Source organism: Stenella coeruleoalba (genome assembly GCF_951394435.1).
Source record: "Stenella coeruleoalba genome assembly, chromosome: 1".
NCBI lineage: Eukaryota > Metazoa > Chordata > Mammalia > Artiodactyla > Delphinidae > Stenella > Stenella coeruleoalba.
In genome coordinates this window covers 34495971-34521533 of record NC_137169.1, presented here as the reverse complement: position 1 = coordinate 34521533, position 25563 = coordinate 34495971, and the positions used below count along the sequence as shown (strand labels likewise).

At 42.2% G+C, this 25563-nt stretch overlaps 1 protein-coding gene across 1 annotated transcript in view; it reads right to left on the bottom strand.

Moving 5' to 3' along the window:
* The window catches only part of CCDC30 (coiled-coil domain containing 30), a 173179-nt gene continuing 147616 nt past the window's right edge, over positions 1 to 25563 (bottom strand). The window contains exons 19-25 of the mRNA XM_079917435.1: positions 22943 to 23055; positions 13244 to 13385; positions 9376 to 9512; positions 8244 to 8358; positions 1237 to 1301; positions 910 to 985; positions 1 to 453 (exon numbers count right to left, since the gene is read on the bottom strand). Of these exons, the coding sequence (XP_079773561.1) occupies positions 247 to 453; positions 910 to 985; positions 1237 to 1301; positions 8244 to 8358; positions 9376 to 9512; positions 13244 to 13385; positions 22943 to 23055 (855 nt within the window). The 3' untranslated portion in view covers positions 1 to 246. The remainder of the gene's footprint in view (positions 454 to 909; positions 986 to 1236; positions 1302 to 8243; positions 8359 to 9375; positions 9513 to 13243; positions 13386 to 22942; positions 23056 to 25563) is intronic.

Genomic DNA, 25563 nt, shown 5'->3' with positions numbered 1-25563 from the left:
CCCTACCATGTGGCTTTTGAAAGAATAATTATGAAGACTGTTGAAACATGGGAAAATGTTTTATGAAATATTAAATTTAAAATCAGACTATGAAAATGAATGTACAATATGATAACCATTGAAAATATATACATTTGAATAAGGACCAGAAAAGAATAAATGAAAATAGTTGTGTTAAGAATGTGGGCTTTATAGGTTTTTGTTTTCTCAAATATTTGCTTTAACGTGATTACATTGTTTTTACTTTTAAATTAAAAAATAAATAAGAAAATACCCATGATGATAAGAATAGAAAGAATGCTGAATTAGCTGTATGTGTGCTCTACTGAACAAAAACCTAATTAGGGACTTCCCTGGTGGTCCAGTGGTTAAGACTTTGCCTTCCAGTGCAGGGGGTGTGGGTTCGATCCCTGGTTGGGGAGGTAAGAGCCCACATGCCTTGGGGCCAAAAAACTAAAACATAAAAAACAGAAGCAATATTTTAACAAATTCAATAAAGACTTTAAAAAAAATGGTCCACATCAAAAAAAGAATCTTAAAAAAAAACCCCTAATTAAACCACTGAACTTAAGTCATGACATTGATCAATACAAGGCATTTGAGGATACCAAACAAACTTGAGAAATCCATTATTAGAACAGGTTTAATGAATTTATCAGCAATTTTGAAGACTCCTGATTGACGTCCAGTGAGGATCTGTCATAACTCTTCTCCACGTCATGCTCCACCTTCACGCCCAAGCTTTAAGTTAGCAGCTTTGATCAGTCTAGTTTTAGACACCAGTGATTTTATAGTTCTGACTTGGCCTTATTCTTGGATGTGATGTATTTCTTTCAGAGAAGCCACGTTTATGTATCCAGCTTCAGAATTCTGTGAACACGAAAGAGACTCGAGGGACTTGGCGTTTACCATTGCTTCTTCTGACCTATGTTCTTCAGTTTCTTGAAGACTTCCAGCTGACTCTATCAAACCCGTTCCTGAAAAACTAAGAATGGCCATGTGTGAGGACTTTGTATAGACAGGATCTCTCAGCAGCACTTTGGGGTTACAGAGTTAAGGCATCAATAGAATTTCAACTTTTGCAGGATCTTAGTTCCCCCTTGGCAGTGAAAGCGTGGAGTCCTAACCACTGGATCACCAGGAAAGTCGCTGCTATGCTTTCTCAAGCCAGCAACTAGAACTAGCTAGGCAGCCATAACTCTCTGGCATGTGGATGATTGTCTTGATTTTACTCACCTGGAGTTTGGTAAGGGCACAATTTTATTCAATACTTCAAATTCAGGGATGTCACTAATTGTTTCCTAAAAGAAAAGAAAGGATGAATATTAAAAAATTATAACGATAAACCATTGGCGATATGATCCTAGAACTTATGCTTTATATATATTTTTGGTTAAAAATGTAATCCCCTCACCTTATACCTGTTAGACTAGCTATCATCAAAAAGACAAGAGATAACAAATGCTGGAGAAGATGTGGAAAAAAGGGAACTCTTGTGCACTGTTGGTGGGAATGTAAATTCGTGCAGCTACTATGGAGAACAGTATGGAGGTTCCTCAAAAAATTAAGAATAGAGCTACCATATGATCCAGCTATCCCACTTCTGGGTATATATCTGAAGGAAATGAAAACACTGTTCCAAAGAGATATCTGCACTCCATGTTTATAGCAGCATTATTTACAATAGCCAAGATATGGAAACAACTTAAGTGTCCACTGATAGACGAACAGATAAAGAATATGCATACAATAGAATACTACTCAGCAAAAAACAAATTTTTTAACAAAATAAGGAAATCCTGCCATTTGTGACAACACGGATGGAACTTGAGGTCATCAGGCTGAGTGAAATAAGTCAGACAAAGAGAAAGACAAATACTGTATGAACTCATATACACTTGGAGTTTAAAAAAACCAAACTTATTGAAATAGAGACCAGATTTGTGGTTGTCAGGGATGGGGGAATTAGGTGAATGTGGTCAGAGGTATGAACCTCCCTTGTAAGAGAAATAAGTTCTGGGAATGTAATGTACAACATGATGATATACTTAACAGTACTGTATTGTATATATTGAAAGTAGCTAAGAGAGTAGATTTTAAAAGTTCTTGTCATGAGGAAAAAAAATTGTAACTATATGAGATGATAGATGTTAACTAATCTTATTGTGATCATTTTGTAATACATATATATATATCAAATCATTATATTGTACACCTTAAACTTATACAATGTTATATGTCAATTATATCAACAAAATTGGGGGAAAAACTGTAATCCCTAATACCTATAGAATATTTGGTAACTATACATGTCATACTTTCAACAACAAAAAACCAAACAACCCAGTTAAAAAATGGGCAGAGGAGCTAAATAAACATTTCTTCCCAAAGAAGACATACAGATAGCCAATAGGCACATGAAAAGATGTTCAACAACACCAGTTACTAGGGAAATGCAAATCAAAACCACAATGAGATATTACCTCACACCCATTAGAATGGCTGTTATCATAAAGGCAAGAAATAACAAGTGTTGGCAAGGATGTGGAAAAAAGCAAACCCTCGTATACTGTTGGTCAGAATGTAAATTGGTGCAGTCACTATGGAGAACAGTATGGAAATTCCTAAAACAATTAGGAACTACCACATGATCCAGTCCCACTTCTGGGTATTTACCTGAAGAATACAAAAACAGTAATTTGAAAAGCTATATGCACCCCTATGTCATTATTTATAATAGCCAAGATATGGAAACAACCTAAGTGCCCATCAAAGGATGAATGGATTAAGTAGATTATACATATATAAAAATGATATCTTGCCATCTGTGACAACAGTGTGGACCTTGAAGGTATTATGCTAAGTGAAATAAGTCAGACAGAGAAAGACAAATACCATATGATTTAACTCACATGTGGAATAATAATAATAAAAAAGAACAAACCAAACCAAACAAAAATAAACACATAGATACAGAGAACAGAGTAGTGGTTACCAGAGGGGAAGGTGGGGGAGGGTGAACTGGGCAAAAGGGGGATGGATGGATGGATGGAATCTAAACTTTTGGTGGTGAGCATGCTATAGTATATACAGAAGTCAAGGTATAATGTTACACACATGAAACTGATATAATGTTATAAACCAATGTTACCTCAATAAATAAAATTATTTTAAAAATAATAACTAAATGCCATAGTTTTTATGTTAGTGCTTTTCACAAGCCTGCTTTTTATATCCACTTTTCTACATGAATTACCTCATATTAGCTGATATAATCATTCCATTCTATTTGATGAGTTCTTAATACTCTGGTAAACATTTTCTGTCCCTTTAAATCATAAAAAAAAGTAACTGTTTTGAGCTCCATTACTTTAAGAACGAAATATTCTTTCTCAGAAAAATGTAGACCAAAACAGACCAGAGGCCTACTCACAGAGCATATAAAGACCATGTCAGAAAATGTGGGTTTTATTCTGAAGACTGCGGGAAATCCTTGCAGTGTTGAGTCAGCGGCTCAGACTACATGTATTTTCTAAAGACCCCTCCGGCTATAGACTATAAGAACCATAGGACTTCAAAAGACAAAGCCTGGGAAGATGGGACAGGGGAGATGAGATGTGTCTTTCCAAGCAAGGGAAATACATGATTCAGAGGAGGAAACGGCAGAGCTTTTGGGGAAACAGTGAATAGGCTAGTTTCTTTTGATCAGGTTTGTCAGAAAGGTATTTGGAATATGGAACGTTCTTATGTGGCTTCAGTTCTGGTTTAGACATCAATAACTCCGGAAGCCTTCCCTAGCCACTCCACACAGGTTGAGACACCACTCCCCCTGCTTCCTCAGCATTCTGGGCCTACTGCTCTTGTAGAACTTAGCGCATGGCAGTTGCCAGTTCCATGATTGTCATTCTCACTGGGCACGAGTTCTGGGAAGACAGAGAGTATCTCTTGTTCACCATCATATTTAAACCATATGGGAAACAGCATGAGACCTGGCACACTGTATATGGTCCATTAATATGTGTTGAATGAATAAACTTCGTCTTATAGACAAAGGCAGTCTCTGAAACTCTTTGACGTGAAGTACTATGAAATCAAGCAGTGTTTCACGATGATGGGTCTAGTGGCATGGGCAGGGCAGATTAGAAGAGGAGGAGAGATTGAAAGGAGATGAGTTAAGAAGTTGTTGCAGTGACCCAGGTGCTAAGTATTTGGGATGCAATGGGTAACAAGATGGGCAGAGTTCCTGCTCTCTCGTAGTGTATAAGCCAACTGAGAAGAAGGATGGAATTACAATACAGGCAGCAACATGGTCTATTACAAAGGCTATGTCCCTGGTTACTCCAATGCCCCTGCAAGGGAAACAGTTGACTTGGAGTATTATGAGACAGTGGCTAAGAGCAGGGACCAGAGAGTGCTGTTTTCAGTCCTTGTTTTTCTATTTATTAGCTGTGTGACCTTGGGCAACGATGTCACTTCACCTCTCCAGGTCTCAGATTCTTCAACTGTGAAAATGGGAATGACAGGCTTTTCACATAAGATTATTTTGTGGATTACAGGAGATAATATACATAAAATGCTTAGAACAGTCCCAGGCACATAGTAAGCACCCAACGAATGTCAAGCTGTCACCACTGTAGCCCCAAGAAAGGAAGCGACCTAGGATATGTCTGATCTCAGGGATCTATATACTGATCTATTTGCATATGTGGTAATCACTGAGAATCAACAGATCTTGGAAACGTAAGCAGTAGCTATGTGGCCTTTGACATATCATTCAACTTCTCCGGGTTTTATCCCCCTCCTGTGTAAAATGAGAGGATTGGATTGGAGGATCCTTAAGATTCTAAGTTTATAAACAGTTTTGGAGTTTATTCCAATAGGTGTCAAGATGTTACAACTTGGTACCTTTGTCACACGTGGGATATTGAGCTTGATATACTGTAGTTCTGACCCATGTGACATTTCTTATCTTGATTTGATGACAATATTGTGGATCTCAAAACTATTGGTCCTAAGAAATACTCCTTTAAGGGCTGTAACTCAGCACCGACAATACTATAGTATTTATTCATGTATGTGTCTGTCCTTTTCTACTAGACTGAAGGTCTCTGAAAACAGGAACTATCTTCCATATTCCTAGGACCTATCACAGTTCTTGGAATTAATAAATTTTTGTTGAGGGCTTCCCCAGTGGCGCAGTGGTTAAGAATCTGCCTGCCAATGCAGGGGACACGGGTTCGAGCAATGGTCCAGGAAGATCCCACATGCCGCAGAACAACAAAGCCCATGGGCCACAACTACTGAGCCTGTGCTCTAGAGCCCGCGAACTACAACTACTGAGCCTGTGTGCCATAACTACTGAAGCCTGCGCACCTAGAGCCCGTGCTCCGCAACAAGAGAAGCCACCACAGTGAGAAGCCCGCTCGCTGCAACTAGAGAAAGCCCACGCGCAGCAACGAAGACCCAACACACCAAAAATAAATGAATAAAAATAATAAAGTTCCCTTTAATAAATAAATAAATGTTTGTTGAATGAATGATTAAGTAAAAGAGTGAATGACTAGACAATTAAGAACAGTTGTAGCTCAAGCAAAGCCATAAACTGTTGGAACTTAGGTCACATCATCTGGCAGTTCTACTTTTTTATTTTTTTAACATTTTTATTGGAGTATAATTGCTTTACAATGGTGTGTTAGTTTCTGCTGTATAACAAAGTGAATCAGCTATACATACACATATATCCCCATATCTCCTCCCTCTTGCGTCTCCCTCCCACCCTCCCTATCCCACCCCTCTAGGTGATGACAAAGCACGGAGCTGATCTCCCTGTGCTATACGGCTGCTTCCCACTAGCTATCTATTTTACATTTGGTAGTGTATATATGTCCATGCCAGTCTCTCATTTTGTCCCACTTACCCTTCCCCCTCCCCATGTCCTCAAGTCCATTCTCTACATCTGCGTCTTTATTCCTGTCCTGACCCTAGGTTCTTCAGAACCTTTTTTTTTTTTAGATTTCATCATATATGTTAGCATATGGTATTTGTTTTTCTCTTTCTGACTTACTTCACTCTGTATGACAGACTCTAGGTCCATCCACCTCACTATAACTCAATTTCGTTTCTTTTTATGGCTGATTAATATTCCATTGCATATATGTGCCACATCTTTATCCATTCATCTGTTGATAGACACTTAGGTTGTTTCCATGTCCTGGCTATTGTAAATAGAGCTGCAATGAACATTGTGGTACATGACTCTTTTTGAATTATGGTTTTCTCAGGGTATATGCCCAGTAGTGGGATTGCTGGGTCATATGGTAGTTCTATTTTTAGTGTTTTAAGGAACCTCCATACTGTTCTCCATAGTGGCTGTATCAATTTACATTCCCACCAACAGTGCAAGAGGGTTCCCTTTTCTCCACACCCTCTCCAGCATTTATTGTTCGTAGACTTTTTATGATGGCCATTCTGACTGGTGTGAGGTGATACCTCATGGTAGTTTTGATTTTCATTTCTCTAATGATTAATGATGTTGAGCATCCTTTCATGTGTTTGTTGGCAATCTATGTATCTTTGGAGAAATGTCTACTTAGGTCTTCTGCCCATTTTTGGATTGGGTTGTTTGTTTTTTTGATGTTGAGCTGCATGAGCTGCTTGGAAATTTTGTAGATTAATCCTTTGTCAGTTGCTTCATTTGCAAATATTTTCTCCCATTCTGAAGGTTGTCTTTCTGTCTTGTTTATGGTTTCCTTTGCTGTGCAAAAGCTTTTAAGTTTCATTAGGTTCCATTTGTTTATTTTTATTTCCATTTCTCTAGGAGGTGGGTCAAAAAGGATCTTGCTATGATTTATGTCATAGAGTGTTCTGCCTATGTTTTCCTCTAAGAGTTTTATAGTGTCTGGCCTTACATTTAGGTCTTTAATCCATGTTGCGTTTATTTATTTATTTATTTATTCATTTATTTATTTTGCCGTACGCAGGCCCCTCACTGTTGTGGCCTCTCCCGTTGCGGAGCACAGGCTCTGGACGCGCAGGCTCAACAGCCATGGCTCACGGGCCCAGCCGCTCTGCAGCATGTGGGATCTTCCCGGACCGGGGCACAAACCCGTGTCCCCTGCATCGGCAGGCGGACTCTCAACCACTGCGCCACCAGGGAAGCCCGAGTTTATTTTTGTGTATGGTGTTAGGGAGTGTTCTAATTTCATTCTTTTACATAAAGCCGTCCAGTTTTCCCAGCACCACTTATTGAAGAGGCTGTCTTTTCTCCATTGTATATTCTTGCCTCCTTTATCAAAAATAAGGTGACCATGTGTTTGTGGGTTTATCTCTGGGCTTTCTATCCTGTTCCATTGATCTATATTTCTGTTTTTGTGGCAGTTCTACTTTTGATAAAATCTGCAAAACAACTCAAAAACTTGGAAACTATCACCTTTCTGAGACCAAACATGATGCAGGTCTTAACGCTCATAGCAATAGTACCCAATGAGCAGGATCTACTGTGAAATATCCTAGGAAGAAACGCCTAGCAGGTGATACAAGCCAGGGAAGAAAGCAAGCAGCCTCCATCCTGGAGTCAAAATGCAACTCTGCTTACTGAAGTCCCTCTGGCTGACTGCTCACCAGCCAGACTCTGGACCTCATGGCAACAGAGACTTATTTGCTGCAGCTCTCTGGACTTGGCTACTTGTCAGCATGGTTTTTTGTAACATAATTGCTTTTCTCTGACTCAGATGTTCTCCTTAGGCTTGACTCCTTGCCAGACCAGACTAGCTTCACTTTACCTTTCTGAGCCTCAGATGGGCTCATCTCTCAGATGGGGCAAGAATAATACATGCTAAACAGGATAGCTGAGAAGGAGGCATCTGTGTGAGGACATTTAACATCCGTTCATTCTCAAATATTTATGGAGTATCTGTCCGTAGATACAATGGCATATGAGATGCAACCCTTGCCCTCCAGGATGTCGCTGCTGAGATGATGAGATAGAGACGTGAAGAGGTGATGACAATACAGTGTGTTAAGGAAGAAGCTAGGAGGCACACACAGTTTGCTTTGGGATCACACAGGAGGAGCACGTTGAACAAAAGCTGACCCAATGAAGAGCAAAGTTGGTCAAGAGCAGTCTCCAGGCCTGCTGCCCCTGCGTGCAGCCAGCGAGCCTCTTTGCTGCAGTCCACCATGAGGCCAAGTGCAGGCTACAGCGACACGCAGAAGATGAAGGAAGGTGAGAAGAGCAACCTTACCTCCCCTCTGAGGATCTGGATGCTCCTTATGATTCGCTCTAAGAGACCAACCTGCTGCGTGAGCCGGAGACTGTTTTCTTGTAGCTGCTTATTTTCTTTATCCAGGAAAAGTACTCTAAGGATGGCATAAATCAGAGGCATAACTAAACATGTCTGTATCCTTCCTAAAAACTCTCTCCAGTTTCCCACTAGCTCTGAGTCTCAGCCCACTGCCAGATTTTAGAACCAACTTTGCCAGAATAATTCCCACCATATTCCAAGACCAAGTGAAAAATGAATAAGCCTCTGGCTTGTACACCGTCATTAAATACATACTGAGAACAGAGACACACTACATGCAAGAATATGAAAGGCACAATTCCAGCCCTTGAGAAACTTAAGGAAGGATACGATCCCACTTAGGGGAGGGACTCTGCATCCCTTCAAACACTGTTCATCTGGTCGCATCTGGTTCATACACAGCCATACATTGTGTATGAACACTGTTCATACACAGCCTACATCTGGTTCTGATCTCAGTCATCCCATGCTTTTGTTTCAGTAGTAGTAGTAGGAGTAGAAGTAAAAATAGTAGCAGCAGCAGCAGCAACCACTTACCAAGTACTTCCTATCCACACAGTAAGCACTGAAAACTTTTCATCTATTAGCTCCTTTAATCCTCACAACAACCCCATAAAAGAGATACTGTTATGAAGCCTATTTTGCAGATGAGGAAGCTGAGGCTCAGAGTGGGGAAAGTAACTCGTGTAAGAAGATAAAACCAGAAAGTCATTGAGCTGGGATGCCAGCCTGCTTCTCTCTTGGTCCACACCTTGATTCCACAGGTGCCAAATGATAAACGTGAGTGTCAACACACACAAAGGGAAGGGCCCGAATGAGCAGAGCTGGGTCCTCAGGAGGCAATGTTGCCATGAAAGAGCCTATCTGAATGCCCAGCCCGCCTTCTCCATGATATTTTTCTCTTTAATTTCACAACCCTGCCACTTGTATGAACTGCTAAAAACAGCAGAATGGCAGAGAAACGGTTATCAGATAGGCTGCAAACTCAGAGGACTACCTCTGGAAAGATCTCTTTGTGGAGGGAGAAACCTCCTCTTTGTGGAGCTCACAGGTGACTCAGGCAGGCACCCACCTGCTCTGGACCGAAGATATTATCCATTTATTGCCGTGGATCAATTCCTCTTGCTCTGTGAGCTGCTCCAGAAGTTTCCTCTTTTCTAGGAGCAGGGTATCATTTTGGGTGGTGATCTGGTCCTGGAATGCCTTCTCCTAGGGATAATAAAGCCCCCTAATTACCCCGGAAGGAAAAAGAATCACACATTTAAGAGCATCAGCCTGTTTCTAAACTCTGACAGCAAATTGCCTTGTGAACTTCTTCTGTCCCGTCTTCTAGTCTGTCTTTATTTGTTTGCTGAATTGTCAGCTAGATGGCTCTTCTATTTATCTTGGTTATTTTATGTCATGTATTTTGTTTGGACATTTACTCATTCTTTTGGGTTAACATTTAAAAATATCTGAACGCTCAACTCCCAGTAAGGTCCCAATGCTCTCATCTGTATTCTAATTCCATAGGTTATCGAGTCACTAACAAATACAACTGAATTCTCTGAATCTCCATATTGAGAAAGATTTCCATGTAACACATTTCCATCTGCTTTGTAGTTATAGTCTTTTTAAGGCAAAGGGAGGAAGACGGGAATCTAGCCACCTCACCTGACAACCAATGTCAGGGTCTCAGTTGGCTTGGCAAGTTCAGCATGTAAACCAGGTACTGAGAATATTCTTGCAGTGATGATGCTGAAATGATTTCTAGCTTGACAGCATGTTTCATTATCTACCAACGTTTTCCCTGGAAGCAATAGCTAGCGAAGTTATAGCTAAAATGATAAAGGATTATATTTTGTGAAAAAACACTAACATTCTTATATTGAGTCAGCAGATATTAGTAAATATCACTGTTGGTGAGGAGTTTAGAAGCTCACAAGTGTAGAACTGCCCTTCTCACTTCACCAAGAGCCTGTCAATGGTGACAGGCAAGCGCTTTCACCTATTTGTGTTTGTTTCCACCTGCCAGGTGTGGGAGCGAGTGGGGACGGGAGGAGAAACACCACCTCTGGTAGATGGGTGAATCACAGGGTTAAGAGCGGCAACTTTCTTTCTTTTAATAAGGTACTAATATAGATCATTCAGAAAAGACTGTCCATATATGTGGTATCTAAAAAAACCCAAGCAACAAAGAAAACCAGACTCATAGATATAGAGAACGGATTGGTGGCTGCCAGAGGTGGAGAGGGGTGGGTGAAATGGGTGAAAGCAGTCAAAAGGTACAAACTTCCGGTTATTAATAAGCCATAAAGATATAATGTACAGCATGATGACTATAGTTAGTAATACTGTATTGCATATGAGAAAGTTGCGAAGACAGTAGATCTTAAAAGTTCTCATCACAAGAAAAAAATTTGTAACTATGTGTGGTGATGGATGTTAACTAGACTTATTGTGGTGAACATTTAGCAATATATATAAATATCAAATCATTATGTTATATACCTGAAACTAATAAAATATTATGTCAATTATAATTCAAAATGAAAGAAAGAAAGAAAGGCTGTCCATCTATTATTAAGGAATTGTAAGGAAGGAGATTACAGTATGTTTTGAAACAAACTCTTCCAGATCTTAAAGTCCTTCATCCAGGACCCTTCAATGTCTAACAATAGTCTTTCCTGCTATTATTTAAATATATTTATGAGAAGGATTGAGAATATAAGCAGCTACCCCACAAATAATGCTCTCTGCAGTTATAACTGGATTAGAAAGGAAATTGAGTGGGGCAGGCTACTGACACCCTGTCCGTTGGAAATACTGTATGCTTTGGAACCAAAAAATCAGGACATCTGCTCTAATAATAGGATAAAGTATTTGGGGAAACCTGGTTTGGGTGGTCACACAGTCAGAGGACTCAGCTGGCTCACTGTATAAAGAGAAGGCTGAAGGAATGAAGCCCCCCAAAGTGGCATTATTTTCTGGAGATTAGGTGCTTAGAAAGTGAGCCCAGCTTTTGTATGCTCGGGGCTCCGGTTCACGGGCCCTAAAATAAGTAAAATCAGGAGCTCCAGGTCTGTACCACTGTGGTACATCTACTGATTCACACGCTTCTAAGAGATTTTACACTAAGAAGAAAATAACATTTATGAAAATTTATATGTGCCAGGTCCCACGTTAGGCATTTTGTATTTTAATTATTTCCCCATTTTACAGAGGCAGAAAATGATGCACAGGGACTCGGGCAAGGTCACAGAACTATCAAGCGGCAGGGCTAGACTTTGCATCCAAGTCTGTCCAAGGCCAACACCAACCACTCTTTCCTCGCCTCTGCTTACTTGCAGTCTCCAGTTAATTTCATGGAGGCCTGTGGTTTTTTGGGCAGATGTGTTCGTTTCCTAGGACAGCTGTAACAAATTACTACAAACTGGGCAGCTTAAAACAGCAAGAATTTATTTTCTCACAGTTCTGGAGGCCAGTAAGGTGTGGACAGGGGTAGTTCTGGGGGTGCTGAGGGAGAATCTGTTCCATGTCTCTCTCCTAGCTGGTAGTTGCAAGCAATCGTTGGTGTTTCTTGGCTTGTGGCTTCATCACTCCGATCTCTGCCTCTATCATCACATGGCCTTCTTCCCCCGTGTCTGTCTTTGTGTGTGTCTTTTCCTCCTCTTATAACGATACTAGTCATATCGGATTTAGGGTTCACGCTAATCCAGTATGACCTCGTTTTAACTGTTTATGCCTGAAAACACCTTACACCCAAATGAGGTCACATTCTGAGGTTCTGGGTAGACATGGATTTTGGGGGTACACTGGAACACAGTACAGTCAGGAAACATGCCTGCTGAAAGCAGGAGGCTGGTTTTGCCATGTAAGCCTGGAAGTGGAAGGCAGGCATCACAAGGAAGAACGGGTAATACAGAATAGGTTGATGATATTTCTGGGGGGCCCATGAACCAGGGTTGCTACTTTCTTCTGTTATACTTTCTATATTGTCTTCCTAGTTGTGGATCTGAGTCTTTAAAAGTTGGATGAATTAGTGCCAAAATAGGAGGGTACTGCAAAATCTAACATATTTTCCTTTTTTACTGCAGTTTGGAGTATCAAGAGGATTTTTTAAAACTGAAAACACAACAATGGTGACCCATCTGTTATAATCCTCAAATGTTTTCTGTGTGCAATCGAAGGATTCTTACCCTGGAGTCCTATAATAGCCCATGGAATAACTGAATTTACATCAACTGTTTTGGTATCCTTGGCACATAGTGGTGGTATGATGAAAATTTGTTGGGTGAAGAAATGAGTAATTTAAGACTGAGGACAATGTTTTCAAAATTCTGAAATGGGCTGGGGATCTCCAGAAGGGAAACATTCCTGGCCAAATCAGTTGCTCTCCATTTTGAATGGATGTAGTTTAATGCTCTCAAGGCCATTTGTCATTTGATCCCATTCATCTGTCCCATTTCCTTCTTACCCACACACTAGAAAGTCACACAGGGGCGACAAGACAAACAAAGAAACCAGGGATATTTAGAAAACAGCCTGAAGGCTCTAGTCAAGGACTGATGAAAGAATAGGGGTCACCTGTTTTCACTGCCATTTAAAACTGACAGAAATGTGAGGCAAAATGAAGGCTGCATAAAGTAGGAATGAGTTACGGAGGGTGGTCTGGAAGTCTCTGCTGCAGGGTGATTAAGAAGATACTTTCATTTGAAGGCAAGACACTAGTCCTAAGCAGCAGTGCAGAATATTTTCAGTGTCTAATTTGATCTAGCATCGCTATGAGTCTTACACACCTTGGGGCAGGGCTTAAACAATTACTCAAATTGAAAAAGGGTGCAAAGAAAAGAAATGGAAACCTGGGCTATGAAGAGGCCACAAATACATAAAAAACGAGTGGGCTTCCTCCAGATGACCAATACCAGCATCACCAGTGAGCTCTCACCTTTTCCCCTCACCTTTTCCATTTGTTGCTGCAGGGCTCCAATCTCATTTTCAAGTTGTTTGATTCTCTCGTCTCGGAGTTCTACTTCATGAACTAAACGATCCTTGACTCTGCGAAGCTTGGCTTTGTGGTGGTGATGTTTCTCATTATAGTTTCTACAAAAGCAAATTTAAATATAGGTGCACCTGAACACAGTGAAAACTACTTTGCCTCCTCAGTATGCACCTTTCTTGGGTTTCCTCTTCTTGCTTTGTCAGGGCCTCTGGCACCACAGATGGAGACTTGTCCTGCCTCACATCTGCAGGACTTCTTGCCTCCCGGGTGGGGAGAATGGACCAAGTACAACGTCCTAAATAACACAAGATTCCGTCATCTCCAACTCAGGAAACTCCTCGACTTCTGATCCCTGACATCTATCAATTCGGAATCCTGCTCCACTGATTCAGTCATTGATTTAAAATTTTCTACTTCTTGGCTACACCCTCGGACAGTGATATAACCCACTACTTCTATCTTGTCTCTTTTCCAGATAAGTGGGTTTGCTCTCAGTCCTTGCCTTGAGTCTAGACTTTTAAATGCCAATTCTATATGTCTCTGCTCAAGACTCTTACTGAGTCTGACATAAATTTGACTTACCACTAATAAACACATGAAAAGATGTTCAACGTCATTAGCTATAAAGAAAATGCAAATCAAAATTACAATGAGATGCCACTTCACACCTAGTAGAATGGCTAAAATAAAAAAGAAAGATAATAACAACTGCTGAGAAGGATGTGGAGAAACCGGAACACTCATACACTGCTGGTAGGAATGGCAAAGGGAAAAAGCCTGGCAGTTTCTCAAATGGTTAAAAGTAGAGCCATATGATCTGGCAATTCCATTCCTAGGTATATACCCAAGAGGAATGAAAACATATGTCCACACAAAAACTTGTACATGAATGTCCATAGTAGCACTATTCACAACAGCCAAAAGGTTAAAACAACCCAAGTTTCCATCAACTGATGAATCAATAAACAAAATATGGAGTATCTGTACAATGGAACATTATTCCGCTACAGAAAGGAATGAAGTACTGATACATGCTACAACATGAATGAACTTTGAAAGCACTATGCTAAGTGAATGAAGCCAGTCACAAAGGACCACATATTTTACAATTCCATTCAGATGAAATGTCCAGAAGAGACAAATATAGAGTGAAAGAAAGTACGTTAGTGATTGCCTGGGGCTGGGGAGTATAGCTAAAGAGTTTCTTTTTGGGGTAATGAAATCGATTGTGGCGACGGATGTACAACTAAAAGCCTCTGATTTGTACATTTTCCATGGGTGAATTGTATGGTATGTGAATTATATCTCAATAAACCTGCTATTAAAAAAAAGACAACAAAAATCTGAGTTACCATTTCAAGCTACTACTACAGCTAATCCTGAGTAAATAAGAAAATAGATTAAAGCCTGCATACCACCACTAGGCAAACTGCTCTGAAGATGACTGTGCTTTCCAAATGAGAATATTGTTACTCAGAAAGTGCTTCTTCAAATGAAAAATTAAGAACTTTCACTTTGAACCTAAGGCAGGAAATAGATGGGCTCCAGGGTAGCCATTTACAACTGGCCTCCTGTTCACATTTCCTGGGGAGAGAAAAAGTTGGGCTTCCGGCCGGACACTTACAAGTAACTAGCCTTGTGTTTGCATTTCCTGAGACAGGAGATAGGTGGGCTCCAGGTTAGGCATTTACAGCCAGCCTCCTTTTGCTCTGTGAAATGGAAGTAACAGCAGAGACAGGGTAAACAGCCAGGCTTTGTCTCCTGTGGATGCCTTAAGATAACAGTCACGGCAGGGACAGACAGGGGCTAAACCCGTTTGAGGAAAAGAACAAGAGGTCATACATTTCCCATCCTTGGGGCAAGGGAGACACTACATGTGTGCAGAAAGCCTCCTTGGGGATCAAAAAGGAGGGGGCACCATCCGATAATATGTGATGCTAAGGCGGCCCATATGCCTCTGGGCTGGAATCCATCTTGGAAAAAAGTTGCGCACGCATGTTGGGGAGGGTGCTAGGGCAGGTCAGGTGTGGAAAAAGAAGCCAGGTAATTGGCCAAAGGTAAACAAAGACCCGGAAGAACTGCCCTATGTAAATAATTTAACCGCTTCTTTACTGCACTCCTCCTCATTAGGTGGGATGCCGACAACCTTTCTCTCCGGGTGTGCATCTCTGCCTTGCTTCTATCTTAACTAAACAAACTGTTTCTCTGTGTGCTCTCCCAACTTGTTGTTGTGGTATGTCTCTAATAATAAACTTCGTACCCATTTTTACAGTTTTTGCCTCCGTGAGAAATGCATTTTTCACTGGGGGCAAGAGCCAGGGGGTCTGGTGGCTTGGATTCCTGGTTTTCATACAGGCTACCCAGGTTCAATTCCTGGGCAGGGAATTAAGATCTAGCTTCGCGCCACCGCTCACTGCTGCCTCTCCGAGATTAAACCTATGAGGTCTAATAACACAAAATCACTCTGAACCAGGATTTCTGTACTACTGACGTTCTGGGCCAGAGAATTCTTTATTGTAGAGAGCTGACCTGTACTTTGAAGAATGCTTAGCGGCATCCTTGGCCTCCACTCACAAGATGCTAGTAGCACCTTCTACAGTGTGACAACCTGAAAAGTCTCCAGACATTGCCAAGTATCTCCTTGCCCTGGAAGGCAAACTATCCCCTACTGAAAACCATTGCTCTAGCTAATGTCCCTAAACGAGGTTTGCTCTAAGCCAATAGCAATGGTTCTCAAACTGTGTTCTGACCAGCAACACCATCATCACCTGGCAACTTGTTAGAGATGCAAAGTCTCAGGCTCTATCCCAGAATTACAGAATAAGAAAGTCTGGAGGAGGATCTGTGTTTTACTAGGTCCTCCAGGGGGTTCTGATGCAGGCTAAAGTTTGGAAGAAACCCTTGGGGGACATCCTCACTACTTCTGTTTCATTGTAAACAGACTACTTGTGGCAGGCTGTAAGGGCAGAATGGCCTTTCTTCATTCCTGCTAACAGAACTCAAGTTCACTTAGGTGTCCGTAAGGATTCCTTGATCTCAAGGAAGGTGGGTGTGCCCCACGTGTGTGCAGGGTGGGTTGGGGTGGGGATTGGGTGTGTGAGACAGGTAAGTCCTGCTGGAAAAGCAGGAATTTGAACAAAGGTCTCTCTCTGCTCTGGCTGCCCTCCTGCCGAGGCTGTTACCTGCAGCTACAGTCGCTGCCTTGTAACCATGAGGTGTGAAGCCTAAGGACAAAGCCATCAGCCCACCAAGCATGGCAGAGGAGGAGGAGGGAAAGAGCCTGTCCTTAAGGATGCTACTGAGCAGCTGAATCAATCTCCATAATCATCTTCCTCCAGATTTCTTGTTATATAAGAAAAAAAAGTTTGTTTAAATATATTAGTCAGGTTTTTTTTGTTACCTGTGGTCAATTACATCCTGTTTCTTAAAATCAGAAAAACTAAACAAACAAAACAGTATTCTAATGCTCTCTCTAGCCTCTGATTTCCCTGAATGCCTAGAGATTTGAATAATGCCTTTTTAACTGAAAGGAAAAGTGTTTAAGGAATGAAGCATCTGCTCTCTGTCAGTGTAGGCATGGGAGGGCACAGTCATTCAGGCCTATGATGCTGGGCAGTTTGCCTATGTCAACTGTCTGGGGCTCTGACACTCAAATTGGAGGAAGTCCTAACTAAGTGAAGGGAACTAACGTGTGCTCCAGGTTTATCACAAGACACCTCGCGTGCTTTTAAAGCAAACTTGTGAAGGTGATGTCCTCACTCTGTGGCCCAGGAGATGGATGCTGTGCAGTAAGCTCAGTGGGTCTGGGTTTCCAGTCTTTGACTGGTTCCTGGGAGACAACCTCTAAGCCCTTGGAATATCCTGCCTGATAATAATGTCTCTGTGTACCGGTGGCTTTGGGCCACACCAGATATTTTATGCTAACAAAATGATTCATGGTGAATGCATTTTTGTTCACCTTGGGCCTGGGCCATGCTGGATCAGTTTGACTATTCAGAGTTTGGAGAACTGGAGACTAAGTAGTTAAGGTCAATCCCAGGAGCTCTCTGTCCTCCTGACTAATCCCCAATTAAGTCCCTGGATGTCAAGGCTCAGGTGAGTTTCTCTGGCTGGGAATGCTTCATATATATTGCCACACGACGTCGCTGGGAGAATTAAGCACTGCCCATACTACTCCACTGGGAGAGGACAATGGGCAGCTTGCTTGCATCTTATCTCTCCTGAACTCTCGCTGCATGCTTTTTTAATCTGTATCCTTTCACTGTAATGAACCATAACCATGAGTGTAAAACCTTTCCTAAGATCTGTAAGTCCTAATGAACCTCCAGACCTGAGGGTGGTCTTGAAGACTCCTGACACAGAGGGAAGTTACTTTTACAGAGGAGAATCTGATTCCGGAGCCTGTGATCTCCCACTATGCCCCAGTGCTATAATACCAGCAAAGCCAGGCAAACCGGATATTGTCAATTTCTCTTGCTGAGATATTTTGTTTTACATAAAAACTAGGAACCAGATGGGAGGGGAAGAGCAAAGCAGACTTAGTTAGATACTAATTCTAGTCAAACTATGATGGAATAGCTACTCCAAGAGAGTCTTATGTTCTTGTAAGTTATATCTTACCTCTAAATGTGTTTTTGCAAGACTCTTCCATTTTCCAAAGTAGTGCCCCTCTCTCTCCTACTTGCTGATTGCAAATAAAAGAATCATTTTGTAGGGACTTCCCTGGTGGCGCAGTGGTTGAGAGTCTGCCTATCAATGCAGTGGACACGGGTTTGATCCCTGGTCCAGGAAGATCCCACATGCCACGGAGCAACTAAGCCCGTGGGCCACAACTACTGAGTCTGCGCTCTAGAGCCCACAAGCCACAACTACTGAAGCCTGCGTGCCTAGAGCCTGTGCTCTGCAACAAGAGAAGCCAACACAATGAGAAGCCCGCACACCGCAACAGAGAGTAGCTCCCGCTTGCCGCAACTAGAGAAAAAGCCCACGCGCAGCAACCAAGACCCAATGCAGCCAAAAAAGTAAAATTAAAATTAAAAAAAAAGAATCGTTTTGTATATTGTTCCCTTAGAAGATTAATTTAGCTGTTAGCCAGATGCCAAGCAGAGAAGTTTGAATTCTGGTAGGCCAGAGACATGCATACCGGGCCTTGTCACCAGATTGTCAGTGCGTGTGGCAGTGACTGACTGGGGATTGTCCCCAATCCACTTTCTCCTTCTTCTGTCATTATAGAGCCCCGGATTTAGCTTGGCACTTGGTCGCTCAAATAGGAACTGCATTTTCTGGCTTTCCTTGCAGTTAGATGAGGCTATGGGAATAAGTTCTGGCCAACAGCCGAGTGGAAGTAGTGTGCCTTCCAGGAGAATGGAATGCTCTTGCTGTCCCCTCTTTCTCCCTTCTTGTTGGAAGAAATGTGGATATGGTAGTGAACCACCTGAACTATGTGGCTAAGTGCTAAAGATGTTGGAGCAATAACAAGGCAGGAGTCTAGACTCCGGAAACATGGAGCTACCACATCCATCCTGCACTTTTAGGTAAGAGAGAAAACCCTCCCTTTTTAAAGACATTCTTATTCAGTGTCTCTGCTGCAGCAACTCAACCTACATTCTAATTAATGGAGTTGCTCTAGATACCTGGGTTCATAAAGCTGCCTTAGACCTGTTCAGTTCTGTGGCCCGTGCAGCACCCACGACATAATATGAGGTACCTATTTTTGAAGATTGTGACTTATGTTCTTTACAGGGAGATATTTCTATCTCATAAATGTTCTCATTTTCCCTTATACTAGGAAGAGCTTGGCAAAAGATATCACCGGGTTTTAGCATCCTCTGGTCCATAGCCTCAGAGGTTTAACACTATCTAACAGTACACCTGTTGTTCTCTGAGTTTCCCAGCTGTTCACAGTTCCTCTGATTTTTTTTTTTTTTTTTTGCGGTACGCGGGCCTCCCACTGTTGTGGCCTCTCCCGTTGCGGAGCACAGGCTCCGGACGCGCAGGCTCAGCGGCCATGGCTCACGGGCCCTGCTGCTCCGCGGCATGTGGGATCTTCCCGGACCAGGGCGTGAACCCGTGTCCCTCGCCTCGGCAGGTGGACTCTCAACCACTGCGCCACCAGGGAAGCCCAGTTCCTCTGATTTTTGACATCATTTGAAACACAACATGTATTTCTGGAATTGCTTTTACCCTTTCTGTCTTGGGATATTAAAACCCACGTCGGCAGCTTCCATGCCAGACAGCTTCTGTCTCTCTTATCCTGCCATTTGGACTATAAAAATATTAATTAATTTTTTAAAGATTATAGACAATTTGGGGAAAAAACCCAACTCCCGTATGATCAGTATTATAATATTCTTGTATTTCCTTCCAGTCTTTTTATAAGCATCTTTTTTTAAAACACTGTCTACATTAAAATTATCTTATTCTCTTTTCATTTATTGTATCACAGCATTTTCCCATGTTGTTATCTAGTCTTCATGGCCACCATCTTTTACAGCTGTATTATGTTCCATCAAGTGAATGTATTATACTTGACCTAACTGGCTCCTATTGCTTGATATTCAGGCTTCTTTCAGTAGTGCTACATGGTGTGAAAAGAACGTGGATGCAGTACAGCTGGGGAGAGCTTAGAGCCTTCCCTTCCATAGCAGGCTGGTTATTTGACACACCTATTAGTTTAGCCAGAAGTTCTGTTGGCCAACTTGCCCGAAGAACATGCGGATTTTCTAAGTTTATGTTTGGCTTTGTTAATTTGTACAATAAGACAGCACAATACTCATGTTCTAAAATTTAAGGACAACTTTTGCTTATGTTTATATAAAACCAGATGGTCTTTCATTTATTTTCATTTCAAAAAGGCAAGGAATTTGTTCCTCTGGAAGAGTAGCTGGGAAAACATGGAAAAAAATAGGCATTGTTTGTAAAGGTCAGGAGTGGGATCAGGGGAATGAGAACAAAAATGAACCTAGAGTTTTGACAATCCCTTCCATTTTCTTTCCTAAAGTTGTAGTTTTCAACCCTAGGTGCCCATCAGAATCACATGGGGATGATTTTAGAAAAGTATTGATCCCTAAGCCCTATCCTCACAGGTTCTGATTTGATTAATCTATGTTGGGGCCCATGCATGTGCAGCTAGGCTTAGCATCCACTGTCCTAAAGGGTATGGACAAATAATATGGTAAACTATTCAGCCTCACTAGCCATCAAAGAAATGTCTATAACTGAGCATTAAAAATCATAGAATAAGTTGAGCAAAAGAAGTCAGACACAGGACTTCCCTGGTGGCGCAGTGGTTAAGAATCTGCCTGCCAATGCAGGGGACACGGGTTTGAGCCCTGGTCCGGGAAGATCCCACATGCCGTGGAGCAACTAAGCCTGCGTGCCACAACTATTGAGCCTGCGCTCTAGAGCCTGTGAGCCACAACTACTGAGCCTGCGTGCCACAACTACTGAAGCCCTCGCGCCTAGAGCCTGTGCTCCGCAACAAGAGAAGCCACCTCAATGAGAAGCCCATGCACAGCAACGAAGAGTAGCCCCCGCTCGCCGCAGCTAGAGAAAACCTACATGCAGCAACGAAGACCCCCAACGCAACCAAAAATAAATAAATAAATACATTTATTTAAAAAAAAAAGTCAGACACAAAAGATTACACGCAGTGTAATTCCATTTTGATGAAATTCTAGGAGAAACAAATCAGAAGAGTGGATGCCTAGGAGGAGGAGGAGGAGCAAGAGATACAGACTGACGGCAAAAAGGTAGGAGAGAAATTCAAGGGATAATGGAAATGTTCTGTATCTTGATTGGGCTAGTGGTTAGGTGGGCGTATACATTTGTCAAAACTCATCAAACTGTACATTTAAAATCTGTGTATATGTAAATTATACCTCAATTAAAAGAAAGAACACTGGGGAAAATTTCATCACAGCCCTCCCCCACCAAAAGTAGCAGCCAATGCAAATTCGGATGTGGTGAAATTGCTACTCATATAACGATGGCAGAAAATTTTGGTAGAATGCTTCTGAATGACTTTTTTTGTTTGTTCGTTTGTTTTGCAGTACGCGGGCCTCTCACTGTTGGGGTCTCTCCTGTTGCAGAACACAGGCTCCGGATGCGCAGGCTCAGCGGCCATGGCTCATGGGCCCAGCCGCTCCGTGGCATGTGAGATCCTCCCGGCCCGAGGCACGAATCCGTGTCCCCTGCATCCGCAAGCGGACTCTCAACCACTGCGCCACCAAGGAAGCCCTCTTCTGAGTGTTTGATAATACATTTTATGATCCATACCTCCAGCTTTTGGACTAGTAATTCCACACCTAGGAATTTACTGTATAAAAATAATTTTTAAAATGAAAAATATATGTACAAAAATGGTTTTTCATGTGTTACTTTGTATAAAAACATCAATCACAGGACCAGTGGGTAATTCTTAACTAACTCTGGGCTACGTTGTGAGGGTTGATTCCAGCAGGCCTAGACTTAACCTGAGCTGTTTTGCTAAAGTTCTTGCTTGGTGCTGACCACTCGTCAAGGAATGAAATACACTGATTAAAACAGTGTTGCTTTTCAACCACAGGTCTGGAGTTTCAGAAAATGGTTTTTAAATCATTATCATAACTACAATCAACACAGTAGGTGAGTGAGAACATAAGAGAATAAGAAACTTCAACCTATAGAAAGAATAGAGCAGAGGGGCGCAGAGCTAGGAGCAGAGAGGTGGGTCATGGTTAAAAACTAAAAATAAGTAGATATAATAATAATAACAGCTGTGCGCTAGACACCGTTCTAAGTAAACGCTTTACATATATTCATTCAGTTAACTCTCATAACAACTTTATGTGATAGGAATGGCTATTTTGTCCATGTTAAAGATGAGATACCTCAGGTACAGAGAGGTTATTTAACTTGCCCAAGGTCACAGCTAGTTCCTAGTAGAACCAGTAATTATACCCAAGCAATATGGCTTCAGAGTCCATACTCTGAACTACTAAGCTACACTTCAGAGAGGAAGAGAGCGGGAGGAATCTGGTAGGATGATGACCAGGGAATGGAAGAAAAAGCAGGTAGTTTGGGAACATAAATTTTTATTGAGCACCTGTTATATACCAGGGACTGTGGATAAAAGGATGAGTAAGACCATGGCCCATGTCCTTTAAAACCTACAGTCTGGTGAGGAAGACAGGTGTGAGTCACGTTATTTCAAAACAACATGGCAAGTTCTTAAATAATTACAGAGAGCCATGTACAAAGGGCTACAGGAACACAAAGAGTGACACCTCACTCAACCCAGGCCGGAGGTGTCAAGAAAGGCTTCTTGAGGAGGTGACTCCTAGGTTGAGAATGAAGAGTTGAAATAGGGAGAGCGTGGTCCAGACTGAGGAAAGTACGCAAGGGAAAAAGAAGGCTGAAGGCAAGTGAGGGGGTATATTTGGGGAAGAGCAAGATGTTAGCTACCACTAGAGCTCAATAAATAGTAATTCCCTTCCTCCTCCCTCTCTTGGGAAGGAATGAGGCCCCATATCTCCCTAGGAAAAGCCCTATAGATAGAACTTTTGGGAATGAAGGAAATCGGTGTTGGCGTTCTTGAAAGGTCACTTCTGTGAGCATCCCCTGCTCTGGCTCCCTAAGAAGTAGCTCAGTCTTCTAAAGGGAACTTGTTTTTGTTTACCTCACATGGACATCAAGCCGCTTCAAAAATTGCCCATACTCTTCACGTAGAGCTTCTTTCTCCTGCTGCAACCCAGACAGCTTCTCTGACAATTCCTGGTTGCTCTTCAGATGCTGAAAAACATTTAAAAGTATGGGAATACTCTGCTGAATACAGGTTTGATGTTGACGAAATGGAAACTGGCAACGCCTTTCTGCTGAAAAAGGCATATGGAAACCAGAGTAGCTTCCTGTGATTTTGCACTTCCAGAATTCCTGAAAGCCAATAGGTCTTTTCCTTGACTTCTGTTCCCCCAACCTTTCCAGTAGATTTGTGAGCATTTAATTCCACATATAGAGAGTCTTCCAGCTTGAAGTAGAGTGAAAGCTGTTTTCCTGACCTAACCCTGACTAATAAAGTATTTGGTTCTAGAAGTGGCTCCAGGGAGTCTGGACTTAGTGTCTGAGCTGGTCGGATTTGAAGGCAGTTTAATCTTGTCACTAATATTAGCAATCCATGACCAAAATTGATTAAATTATAATGTAGTTGCCTGTGGTGAAGTGCTCTGGCAGACCACAGGACTGCTACAAAGTTACAGAGGCACTGAGAACTCCAAGGAGTGCGGGGTGGCGAGCCACACCTGACCACGTTAATGAGCCAAAGAGGAGAAAGTGTCCAGCTTGGGGTTTAATTATTGGAACAAGGCATACTCAGAGACCCAGAGCACATCCTTCATGTAGGCAGCAGGTCAATATATCCCAAACCCAAATTTCATCAAGTAGGTGGCAGAATTGCAGCATAAGTTGATTTCGTAGACTTGCCACATCTCTTATGTGAAAAATAGTGCTTTATTTGGAAACACATGCAAATCTGAGAATTGGGAATGAGAACATCTGACAGGATTCCAATAACTTTGAGCACCCTGGACCTAGAAATCCTACTGAGCCCCTCTTAGCAGCGTAAGCAGTCCTGCTGTCTCAGATTAAACACCCTTGCACCGAGGACTCTACTGACTCCACCTGAGAAAGCTACCTGTGCAGGGATACCTATTATTCTTAACATCCACCCTATACCACTACTGCTTCTCTTTGCCTCCAATCCTACAACTAGAGTCAGATCCCAGCCTGTCCTGGGGAGAGGGGGTTGAGTATAGGGACTCACCTAGGAGGACTGCCATATTGAAAGAATGGAAAGATTCTGCCAAATTAAATTGGCAGAAACCTGAGGAATACAGGTAGGACTGTATTTGTAAGGCATTACACTAGGGAGAAAGGAATATAATGTTGAATAGGCTGAATTTATTGACATGGATGCGCTTACCAGAGATTCAGGATTTAATGTGTTGATTTTAACGTCTAACGTGACTTTAATAGTTTGCTTGGTTGGTGGACTGAAACTTGGACCCAACAGTGACCTGTGTTAAATGACATTAAGATGCCATGCTTCCTTGGTATAAGAGAGGAAAGAAGCCAAAGTCTTAAGTAGATCGGAAGTTTGGAGTAGATTTGTCATGGGCGACCTGCTCACCACCTCATCACTATGACCCGCACGTCACTCAGAAGACACTCCTTTCCCCCAGGCTTTGCCAAATACACTGGTGAGGGGAGCTCCAGATTCCTTGAAATGCTCTATAATGCTCTCCTACTGAGGATGATGGTGGGAGATGCCAACACTGAAGCCCTGATTTTAGTGGGGATGATGGTACTGCAGCGTGTCGGAGATCAAGTGGCAATGTTTAACCCCCTGATACAAGGTGGGCATTATTACTCTTATTAGATAATAGGGCCAGAGATTTAACCAAATGGTTTGACTCGTAGCGATCTTTGGTTGTAGTTAATTGCTCACAGTGATTACAGGACTAAAATAGATGAACAGCCTATTAAAGTTTTAATTGAGTTGTATTTTTAAATAAATGAATAAATATATAAATGCACCTGGGTCTGGTGAACAGAGGCCCAATTTGAATGACAACAGTGGAGAGTAATGGCCTCTTACTCAATCCCCAGACCTGAGTCAGTTCAGACCCAGGGTCCTTTTGCTAGGTTGTCTTCAGGAAGAACCTTGTGTGTGACGCTGCCACAAGCATGTGATCTTCTCCAAAGCCTTCCCCAAAGAGGCCTGTGGCCTTTTACCCAGGTGACTGGGCATTGGAGAAAGGGAACTATCTGGACTTTGGGGGAATTACATACAGTACAGTGGTTCTCAGTCAACACTAATACCTTGGAACCCAAAATGAGACTGAGGTTCACAATTCAGAGTGAGGGCTTAAGGAAGTAAGGTGGAAAATGGAGTTTGAACACATACAGTGTCTTAGAGTAGGTCTGCAGTGATTCATTGGCTCAGTGTAGGTTTCATGATGGGCCTAGTGGGTTTGTGAATCTCCTCAGTGATTTCTTCCCAATTCTTTTTTTTCTTTTTTTGCGGTACGCAGGCCTCTCACCACTGTGGCCTCTCCCGTTGCGGAGCACATGCTCCGGACGCACAGGCTCAGCGGCCATGGCTCACAGGCCCAGCCGCTCCGTGGCATGTGGGATCCTCCCAGACCGGGGCACGAACCCGTGTCCCCTGCATCGGCAGGCGGACTCTCAGCCACTGCACCGCCAGGGAAGCCCTCTCCCCAATTCTTGAATGTATAGTCAAAC